At 40.8% G+C, this 11840-nt stretch overlaps 1 protein-coding gene across 1 annotated transcript; it reads left to right on the top strand.

The window, feature by feature from the left end:
- Positions 1-621: 621 nt before the first annotated feature.
- ywhag1 (3-monooxygenase/tryptophan 5-monooxygenase activation protein, gamma polypeptide 1) lies at positions 622-11523 on the top strand. The gene is made up of 2 exons (XM_079648421.1): positions 622-875; positions 9407-11523. Exons 1-2 carry the CDS (start codon positions 789-791, stop codon positions 10061-10063), a joined length of 744 nt encoding a protein of 247 aa, XP_079504547.1. The 5' UTR covers positions 622-788; the 3' UTR covers positions 10064-11523.
- Positions 11524-11840: the final 317 nt, after the last annotated feature.

The raw sequence follows: 11840 nt of genomic DNA, 5'->3' as shown, positions 1-11840 counted from the left end.
CCTGTTTTAAATCAAGACTGATTTAATTAAGCCGTTAAGTAGTCAGGATGAGATTAGTTCAGTTTTTATGGTATTTGTTTAGTTTTAAGTGTTGTTGGAGTATACATTTAAATGTTTCTGTATTAAACAAACTCTCTCCGATTAGTAATAGTTTATTGTAAATACTTTGTGTTAAGTGTCAGGCTCCTTTGGATAGTTTATTGGGGTGTCCCATTGCACAAACCTCTATTATGTTTTATGTTTGTACTTGTATTTGAAATCAAGTTTGTTTACAAATGAATTGTTTCATGTCAGTTGGTATTGTACTTGACTAGATGAGCATATTCTTCAAGTCAAAGCTTGGCATTATGAGCCGGCGATGGGGCTCTGGGGCCCAGTGTGTTTAGCATTTGCCCTGATAGTAGTCAAGTCACTGCAGGCCTACTTGGAAAGTTTGATAACGCCATGCACTACAGTACAAGTCAACCCTATAACAAACCTCCTTTTACTTGCATATGTGTGCAGTGTAAACCCTACATTGCCTGGCTTTAGGGCAATAGGCTGTGCTATCATTTTCCCTGGACTGCCAGGCTCGTTACATCACTCCGTTAAGACACGCCTTTTTGGGTGGTGACAAAACCGAGGGAAAGTGCTCGGAGGGGGAGGGGTGTCCCGTCGGCAGGCACACAGACAGCAGGCAGCAGCTGCAGCGAGAAGGACCCGGTACCCGTTTCTCTGCATTCAAACATTCATAATTACGATCTTTACTTCCGAAACACATAGGACAGCAAACACACACCATATCTAAAATGGTAGACCGCGAGCAACTGGTGCAGAAAGCCAGGCTGGCCGAGCAGGCGGAGAGGTATGATGATATGGCAGCTGCCATGAAATCGGTAAGTGGGGTTCCTATGTAATGACATGTTCTTAAAAAATATGTTTATTATTAGCTTCATCAATATGTGTGTGCATTTGTGAGAGGTGTGTAAAAGCTTGCTAACCTAGCATTAGGGCAGCAGACAAGGGGCTATGCCTCTGTGTTCGAGCACATTTTGACCCTAAAGCGAATGAGACACGCAATATGGTGTATGAAAGTTATCATTAAAGATTATGTTTATGGCTTGGACATAATTCTGGGCAGGAAAAAATAGTGCCAAAATACGATTTGGGCAACATATATTTAAACAGTGCTGTAAGGCCCGTAAAGCCTGTGCTCATATTATCAGCCTTTTCCGCACATTTCTGGTATTAGAGAGACCATGTGGATATGATGAAATTGGAATAACTGTTGTAAATCAAAGGCTTTTATCGGTGGTGTAATGCGGTAGATTGTGGATGAAGAGCGGTCTGTTTGATCTTGGGGCGGTGCCTTTGACCACGCTCCTTTAAAAAGCGGCCAGACAGCTCGGTTGTAAAAGAACCGGGGGGGGGGGGGGGGGGGGGGGGGGGAAATATCACACAAATATCGATAATACGTGATTTGATCGTATTTTGGGGCCAAACATGGGCTTTTACGATAAATAATATCAAACTTAGCTCGTCGGAAGGTGCGCATAGTGGCGGAACAGAGGACGAGCTAGGTGGTACGGTGGTACCATGAGGATGAGAATGACATCGTAGGCTGATGGTCGCGTTCCGGTTTGCACGAGGAATAACGGGCCATTGGTTTAATATGAAATACCACTTTTACTTAGCTTGATATGGACTACTATCATACAGTGTCCTTCTTTTGACACTCATTTGGTGCATTGAAAGCAATGTTGGCTGAAGGTTGATGGCAATCGATTTGCGCAGAAGCAGCGCACAAAATACGAAGCGTCCACCTTCCAGACGTGGGTGTTGGTGGACGGACATCATTCCAGAAAGCTATCTAGGTGTCATATTGCAGCAAATGGTCGTTTTTCTGTGAGCACACTTTAGCATGATGGGCTACTTGGCATTAATCAATGCTGTGTAGCAACCCGCATCCCTGCGTCCTCGACCTCTTGCAGCAGGTTCCCACACAGAGGCGTGCCGCAGCATCTGCCAAGATGCAGCACAGGCCCGCCCGTAGTGCACCATTTCACAGGCAGCGTTTATCACAAAGGCTGCATCTCTCTATATCAGTGTGTGTGTGTGTGTGTGTGTGTGTGTGTGTGTGTGTGTGTGTGTGTGTGTGTGTGTGTGTGTGTGTGTGTGTGTGTGTGTGTGTGTGTGTGTGTGTGTGTGTGTGTGTGGACAATACGATCATAGAGGAAGGGACACATTTGCCGAAATTCGGGTTGAGTAATGTTATTACATTATGTGGCCAGGCCTACTCTTCTTTATTAAAAAGAATGACCATTATATCGTCGTAAACTTCATTGTGTTTGAACTTAGTAACAGTGATATTACAAGACTTGTATGCCTTTATATTTAATATTGCTGGTCAATATATCTCTGATTCCCAAATATTAAGACAGTAGACGTTTACTTTCAATAAGTTCTATGGAGCAGTATCCTCAGCATGAAAGTCCAAGCTGTACAGGGCAGTGGTTGCGTTTAATAAAAGAGAAAGCAAGATTAGTGGAACTTTCTTCGACATCAGCTTCAACTCCCAGGAGTCAACAAGTAAGCTGTCACCACGTTTAAAGTAAAGGCCACGCTCTGCTCTCTAGGACCAGGCAGTAGTGGGTATTAATGCTGGAGGGGGGGGGGGGGCTGGGCTCCACCCCTTCAGATTTATGCCGAGTCAGAGAGAGAGCTGCCCCTCACCCAGCCAGTGTCTCTGCAGCACTGGGCACCGGGGTGTGTCTGCCTGCCTCGCCCATCATTTGAGGGGAATCCCTTGCCACTGCAGACATGGTAACTGCCCCGCCCCGGTGGCAACGGAACCAAATAATCAGGATTACAGAAGACAGCACTGCACCCATCCAATTGAGAATCAGGAACCAGACCCAGCCAAAAAATGACTGTAATGTTCATGCACCACAGCCTTTATAAGACTATAGTAATGTAGATATCATGTCTCACAATCAGAATGAGTTAAATCCACGGTTATTCTCATTGTGTGAGACATTCATTCATTATTTGGGAGCCAGAGAAAAAGCAAGGATTTAGTCTCTGTTTGAACTGTAATTTACAGGTTCTACAAAAATGTAAAATTATCTGTCCTCCAATGTCTTTCCAAATAACATTTTGTAGGGGATTTTTTAGAGTAGCCTTTGTTTCTGCTTGTCCTCTTTCCGTCTGTCTTGTGCGGGTATGAGCGATCAGTAACCGATCAGTGATGCAGACCCAGTTGCCTTTGCTTGCGCAAGATTTGGAGCACAGAAACATACAGCCAAGTAATCTCTATAAGTGAATATATTCTACTGATGTGCTCTAAGAAATGCGTATTGAACCCGGTTCTGACTAATTGAGACCTCTTTTACAAATGAATTCCTCAGAGTCAATGTCCACAGAGACTTCAGTCTGTAAATGTAGCTCAATACAAATAACTGCTAAAACACTGTTACAAATGTACACAGAATTAGGTTACGCAAAGTAACTACGGGTTGGATTTCAGTTGGAGTTCATATCCTCTGTCTCTCTTTAGCTTTATTAAACTAGACAGGTCATACGTAACTGTTGAATGTAACATTAGCACAAGTCACATTATGTACATGGAAAGATTGGCTCTCATTTGATCCTGGTTAAATTAAGGTTCAGGAAACCATTTTTTGATGATGCATGCTTCTCCATTCAGATCAAGACACACAGATAGATTTGACCTATTTCACTCCTTTCGCTTCAAAGCGGTGTTAAAGATCACAGCATTTAGCATCCAAGATCCCTTAGTAACGGAATGGAATTATTAAATGTATTCGCTAATTTATGAATCAGGGTCTTTTAATTTGTCGCAGCTCATTTTGATGACATACTAAAAGGCTAACTAGGACTAATTTAACCCAGTGACCATAGCCAGCATAATGTGCTGATTTGACACAATTGTTCTAAATGAGCTGTGACACACACATACGCTATCACACACACAAACACACACCCTATTGTAGAGCGTCTAAGGAAGTGCATGGCACAGAGCGTCAGGGCTTCCATCACACTTAATGAACTGAATGCATTATTCTGTCATGGAAGTACGTTCAATGTGTTTACAGATGCATTTTGTTGCAGCTGCTCCATACATTGGATGTGTGTGTCCAATATGAATTGACAATACTATATATAGTATTTCTTGTTGGATTAAAAGAAGAACAATTTGAAGACACACATGTCTGTTTATCTGTACATTTCAGTGTAAAACAGAATAGCTGATAATTAAACTGCCTTCATTAGAATCATTTTAAGATAAAAAAAAATAAATAATAAAAACATTTATTTGCTAATGTGCTACAATGCAGCCTTTAAAACCAGAAAAAGACAAATATATATGAGACGATATCATGTCTCATATGACAATATTGATATATTGCCCACCCATAGCCAGTCCATCGTTATTGGACTTTACTACCCATATACTGTATGCCACGATATACTTAAATAAACCAAACAATATGTTAGTTTCTTAGAAGTTACACTTTAGGTAACACCACCACTGCCACGCTGAGGTCTGACACTGCAGCATTTGATTTGTCTGTTGCTATGGGAAACAACATAAGTTGGAGGAAAAACAGGGACTTGATCCACAATATTCTTCATCCAATGTTATTCTCACTGATTAAATTAAACTCCTTGGGCTACTTGTGTATTATTTTTGCTTGGGGACACATTTTAAATCGAACATAATGCTGCATGTAGGAGTGATTTCTATAGGAGTGGGTGTGAGTAGGATGGTGAAGGTTGATGGGAGAGATATCTTCAACATCAGATAAGATTTATTGTTTGAAATGTAACCGTAATGCAAGTTGTAGAATAAGGTTTTTCGAATTGGACACTATGATGAGCCTCATTTTAGATAATGATTGAGCAGGAAATTAGGTTCTAGTCACCATTTCCTGTTTTCTGATTGATCTGCTTCCCCGATTAGGAATTTTCTCCAGGGGGCACTGAAAGCTGCAAAGTTTAGCTAATTTATTAAGTATGAACATACTTCAAAACCTTATTCCAATTTGAATGAGTTCAGCAAATGTCATCTCGGGACATTTCAGGATGTCCTGAAATGAATGTTGACTCAGTGGTGAGTCATAAGGCACTACGAGAAACGCCCACCTTTCCCACCACACAACAGACACTGTAATCACTTTCATTTTACAATGCCTTTCTCACATTTGCATCAAGATATACAAAACTGAACCGAGTTATATTCCCTACAGCAGTAAGTTATAATCTTTTAGCATCACTGTGTTAGGATGATGTCTATTTTCTTTTGCTTAGTCACTGTCAACGAGTGCAGGGACATAAATGCTAGCAGCATCCTGAATAACATTGACACATCTATCCTGACTTGAAGTTGTAATATAGTACAGAAGAAAGGAGGCAGCTAAAAAAGGAATACATAAAGAGTATTTGTCTGTTCCAGCCCAGGCAGTGTGAAAACAGTGATGATTGGTTTTAGGATATTTACATTACTTTCATTTGTTGTCTCCAAAAAAAGCCATATTAATTTTAGCAAATTACTCAAAACAATATTTCTCAAACCAAAAGAAAAAGAATGCCCCTGAATGAGGTAACATAATTTATTACAGACCTGGAAAGTATGATGCGATTGATTTCAACAGGTTAGGGATAGCTGGGTGATTACCAACCCTACAAAGCGCAAGTGTGAAACATCCGCATGAGTCCCTAAGACCGACTATGACCAAGTATTACTAATGCAATTGCACAATTATCTCAGCACTATCATCATTCATTTTTATTCGCTTAATGTGAATTGTGACTCCTAGTAACTGTATAGCAGGTAACAATTACTAATGCTGTCATACAATTCAATGGTATACAAATAACAGTTATACCTCCTTTCAGAAAAAGGAAGGACAGACTTTACTGTCACCTTTTGGTCACAACAGTTTCCTGTTTATAATGACAGCAGAGAGCTACAGTAACAGAGATGCTTGCATTAGCCTGATGACCTAAAAGATCTGCACATTTTCCTCATTCCTTTTAACTAATCAACCATTTACAGGGTTCATTAAAAACCTGGAAAAGTCATGGAAATTCAAAATGCTAATTCCAGGCCCTAAAAAAGTTTGGGAAAACCATATTTTTCCCAAGGTTTTGGAAAAGTCATGGAAATGTAACTAAAATTGCATCAAATATAATTTATATTGTATCTAATCGCCAAAATAGTAATACTATAATGATAATAAATACTATATTGTATAGTAATGAAACGTAAAATGGCATTTAACTCTCGAGGTATTTTGCTGGTGAGAGATTTTAGTTGCTTTAGCGTGTAGAAACTAGTAAGCCTATTTGATTTATTTTAGATAGGCACAACATGTTTCAGATCTTATTTTCCTGTTCCATGTTAAAATAAACCATTTTCAGTGGTACCGCTGAGAGAGTAATTTTTTTGGTCATGGAAAATTAGATACATGTAAAGGTCATGGCGAAGTCATGGAAAAGTCATTGAAAATCATTGGTGAAAAAGTGTATGAACCCTGCATTTATCATTACTGCATACACACATCAGAAGAAATCACAGAAACAACTAATGTCATATGCATAGCAACAAAGAGCTACTCAAAGCTCCCTCTCCACCACGATTACTACACTCTCATACACCACCTTGCATCCCCCTTTCTTAGCACCAAGGCTCTATCCCTATTCACACCGCACGTGGTGTCAGGTAGTCCACAGTGCCATTATGCTCTGCTGCCTAAAAAGAGGCTTGGCGGGGGGGGGGACTTTTGGGACTGTGGGACTTTTGGCAAGGCTGCATTATGTAAATTGAATCTATTAAATGTAAATGTAGGGCTGCACACATTGAGGTCTAACCCAGAGTAATATTTGTCAAGCCTTCAGCCCTTTCAGGGTCTCTGCTGAGGTTACTAATGGTCATGCAGAGAGCTGTCAAAAAGGAAGTTATTGATTGTCATGCCTGGCCTTTGTTTGCCTTAACACTAAGTTGTTTGGAAGTTTGACTGCCTTGTGCAAGGATGAGTCACGAGAGCAGGCGCGATTGATGAGCTTTATGGGTAGACAGAGCTCTATTGTCATTGCCTTCACCACAGCTTCCGTCAGGGCTTTCTGCTCACCCTGCAGCCTTCTGAAACAAAGGCATCCATGTTTTTACAGGCGTGTTGTTTAGGCCTTGTTTTTCTGACCTTTCTGTTGCTCCAGCACTGACCTCCTCTGCTTGCTGCTTTTGCTGTAGGTCAGATACTTGTTTACTCTAATTGTAATTTAATGGACTAAGGCATAGAGCGGTTTGGAGCTGAGGCTGGGATCTAGCAATAACTAATGGGGTGCATGGGGCCTTTTCTGTTCTCGTAAGTGGGATCATTACACAACAGAGGTCATTTTGTTGTTTGCCTGTCTTCAAACTTCTACAGTACAAAGGTTCTTTTTCATATCAGTTGTATATTTTTACAATGTCTCTTGTAGAAACACGCCTTTGTGAACAAGTGCACACACAAGAGGATGCATTGTTCATTACACTGCAATAAAGTAAGGAGCGGGAAGGATGATGTTTGGTTGTTGTGGTAATGCTACATAACAAGGCAAAGACATTTTCAAATTCAAAGGGGTGTAGGAGGCATAAAAGTCCACCTTTTGGACCAAATAGATTATTTATTTATTTTTAGATCCTGGTTTAGCCTGCATCACTTCAGCTATTTAGCACCTAACAGAAAGCAGGCTAAGCTGATGCAATGTAGTGTTGCAAGCAACCAAATAATTCAAATTCAAATCGTTACCTAATGATGCCGCTACAGAAAGGTCAAGGGATCTCTAAAGCCTGTAGAGGTTCACCTCTTGGTACTTCATATACTTATAGTTCAGTTCACAAACATCCATTCAATAGTTGTCAAGATATGTCATTCAAATCTGAACGACAACAGTTAGTTGGATTGCGAACATTTACAAATGTACCAAACAGTTAAGATATTTCACTCTTGTATGGCTCTCATAAAACAAAGCATATTTTGGCATTGCCATGGAAACAGGAGATTGCATCACTGGTTGCTCTTTGCCTTCACCTCCCTCTCCTTTGCAGGAGTCTCATTAAAGAGGGTGATAGCGTCTGTTGATTTGGATGTATATAAGGACTTGTGTGCTGAGAATGAGTTAATCAGATGAACACATGATTAGTCATAGGTTTGTATCAATAGAGACTGTAGTAACGACTAGAACAGAGATTATCAGCTACTGTGTGTCATTAGAGTCTAACCAAAGAAGAATGATTCAGCTGTTAGCTCATCGTGACTGTGATGCACCTCAGAAGGTCAAAGGTTCAAGCTTTGCTTTCTTTGATCAAGAAAGCTGTGTACACATGCAGCATTACCTCCATGGAAAATTAGCTCAACCAGCAGGTCATACTTTTCACTTATGAAGTATTTCAAAATCTACTGAACTGATATGATTTAAATTGTATATTTCAGTTTGGAAATTTGGCAATTTGGCAATGACCAAATATGCTACTTTTCATTCCCATCAGTTCAGTCTTTGTTTTTACTGCTAATTAGCTAATGTTAGCATGCCAACACACTAAAATGGCCAACATGGTAAACATTGTTTGCTAAACATGAGCATGTCAACATTGTCATTTTTACCACAAATATCAAATCAAATGTTTCTGCGTTTATAATTGCCGAGTTAATATTCTTGTAATACCAACACCAAGTCAGACTTGTATTTTAGATTTTCTAAAGGGAACTGTCTTTATTATTGTACTTCTCTTTGGGAGCTTCATAGCTTTAAAAAGCTAGCTTCATTTCCTATTTAAATATAAAGGAAATATCAGTTCAATCCCCACAGTTTATACCCAGGATGATTGTGAAGACCCTTTCCGCGTGATAGGCCGGGGCCCCACGCTTTGCTACGCTTATGGAACTGAATTCTGTACTAAAAAGAAAGTAACAACAGGCTTTATACTCAGGAAAGGGCTGTAAAGATGCCTCTGCTGCACAGTCCCAGTGGGGTATAAAGGATTAAATCCTCCAGCCGGACACAGGCCTGTCAAAACAAAACCAGCTTTCAGAGCTCTGGACATCCAATCAGCAATCCCCTCAGAGGAGGATGTCGGAGAGCCGGAGGCGGGGTTTGCTCTGTAATGACTGCTGCCTCGGGTGTTGTACAGTTTGCCTGGAGGCAATGCTTTGCTATTCTATGTTGTCCAACAAATTGTGATTGCTGCACAGAGGATTAAATAGTTGTTATCCATACTTTACATAATGTTACAGCTTTTAACTGTCCAATTTTCAGGCTGTTCCAATGACGATTTGTTCCAAGAGACAAATCGTCACATCTTTGACGAAAAGAAAATTGACATAAATACATATGCTAACGCCTGCTTTTATTATTTCTTCAGGTCACAGAACTGAACGAAGCGCTATCCAATGAGGAGAGGAACCTGCTCTCTGTGGCCTATAAGAACGTGGTCGGGGCAAGGCGTTCTTCCTGGCGCGTCATCTCCAGCATTGAGCAGAAAACATCGGCCGACGGCAATGAGAAGAAAATCGAGATGGTGCGGGCCTACCGGGAAAAAATCGAGAAAGAGCTGGAGGCCGTCTGCCAGGACGTGCTCAACCTCCTCGACAACTTCCTGATCAAGAACTGCAACGAGACGCAGCATGAGAGCAAAGTGTTCTACCTGAAGATGAAGGGCGACTACTACCGCTACCTGGCCGAGGTGGCCACGGGGGAGAAGAGGGCCGCGGTGGTGGAGTCCTCCGAGAAGTCCTACAGCGAGGCCCACGAGATCAGCAAGGAGCACATGCAGCCCACCCACCCCATCCGCCTGGGCCTGGCTCTCAACTACTCCGTCTTCTACTACGAGATCCAGAACGCCCCGGAGCAGGCGTGCCACCTGGCCAAGACCGCCTTCGATGACGCCATCGCCGAACTGGACACCCTGAACGAGGACTCCTACAAAGACTCCACTCTCATCATGCAGCTCCTACGAGACAACTTGACGCTCTGGACGAGCGACCAGCAGGACGACGAGGGAGGAGAGGGCAACAATTAAAGGGTCCGAAACCTCATTCTGCCAAAACAACACAACACGCGCGCTCACAAATGATGACAAAATAATAATACTAGTTAAAAAATTCTTAGAAATTAAAAAAGAAACGGGAGTGGGGGGAGGGGTTGTTGGAACATTGGAGGCCAATTTAGCAGATGGTACTAATGTAGCTGCTGTTCTTTATTTTTCAACAAATTAAAAGAAGTTGGAGGGAAGACAATTTTGGTTTGAGTAATTACCTAGGATTAGATACAAAGAATAAATAAAAGAAGGAAACCCCCTCCTTGGTAGCCTCTGCAGCACTTGCCAAAATACCACTATAGAAGCAGGAGGTGTGTCATTCATCGCAGTGTGACTATTGGGTAACGATACCTTCACACTGGCAGAGACTGGTCTTATCGCGCAGATGAAGCTGAGCTGTCTTATTGTATTTGGTGAGCGGAGGAGCATTCAGAAATTCGGTTTCAATGCTTGAGCAACCAGAAAATTAGAGTCACCTCGAATGTAATGACCTTGCTTAGTGAGAGAGAAAGACAAGGGAGGAGGCGGGTGAGAGAGCAGAAGGGTTGCAGAGATGAAGACTGAGCTTTTTTAGGGGGTGTCCAACTTCATTGTGTAACTTCAAATACGCACCGACATCTTTAGTTGCACCACACTATGATCGTTGAGAGTGAAAAGCAGGTTGTCTCTGTTGATGAAGATGACATTAAAAAATGTTTTTGTTTTGCTTTGTGTCAGTTATGTGTCCAGCGCAGTCATACTGTAACTATAAATACAAATTGATGAAGTAGTGCAGCGTGTCCCTCTCATGTGCTGATGTGCTTTATTAAAGAAATTAACTGTTTATCGACACCTAATTCTTATCGTCAGTATTTTCATTACTATACCAACTTCTATCGGCTCCTTGTAGGAAACAGTTCCAGATAGCAAAGTCAGATAAATGGACATTTCAAAAAAGAATGTGGTGATTGAACATGATCATGATTCCACCCTTATTCAAAACACTCAGTAGGATCTCTGAAACGGCACCTTAAACTTTTTGTCCACAAAGTAGTATTTGTGGACAGAGCACATGCAATGTTAAGTGGAAGCTCTAAAAGCAGATTTGAGGTTTGTGGATTTACTTTGTCTCCAGTTTCTTCTTGTTCAAGAAATGCACTTGCCTATTATACTGTTTCTTCAGTGTAAGATGATAACTGCTCCAATATTCTCCATAATACAATATTTTGCATGCTGGTGATGTATTTATACAGTAGCTTCAATTGATTAACTTATACTGTAGATGTTATGTATTCATATGAACATGGAATTACTAGACCTTAATCGGATTATTTTCTATTTATTTCTTTTTATTGCAATTGTTAGCTAGACCTTATTTTAATCTTTGTTTTCTTTACTCCATTTGCTGAAGTACGCTATACCAAAACAGTGATTGTTAACAATAAATTGATCTGTTAAGGACATGGCTATGGTTACATGCAATTTTTGGTAACGGTGACACAACATGAAGTAAACATTGACTTGTGAAAGAGGCAGTATGTGTGTTAACTGTGGACACAATGGGAGTAAAGCAGCATCATATAGCGTTACAGTCTCAGGTGATCTGTCAGTGGTTAAACTTCAAGGGCAGTACCAGAATCTAACTTCTATAATTAAAATGCAATTGAACAGTAAAACAATACAAACCACACAATTATCTTATATATATTCGTTTTACAACAGACACAACTTAAGTGCAATGTAATTATTTTATGACTCAATTAAACTAAAACTGAAAAAA

This window comes from Notothenia rossii, assembly GCF_949606895.1.
Source record: "Notothenia rossii genome assembly, chromosome: 9".
NCBI lineage: Eukaryota > Metazoa > Chordata > Actinopteri > Perciformes > Nototheniidae > Notothenia > Notothenia rossii.
Note: the sequence above shows the minus strand (reverse complement) of the source record. Positions and strands in the feature narration are given on the sequence as shown.

What these genes read in the sequence shown, in the direction of transcription:
- ywhag1 (XM_079648421.1), top strand. Translation starts at nt 789, where the DNA reads ATGGTAGACCGCGAGCAACTGGTGCAGAAAGCCAGGCTGGCCGAGCAG. An exon ending in TGGCAGCTGCCATGAAATCG is followed by an intron (nt 876 to 9,406) that starts GTAAGTGGGGTT and finishes TTATTTCTTCAG; the next exon opens with GTCACAGAACTGAACGAAGC.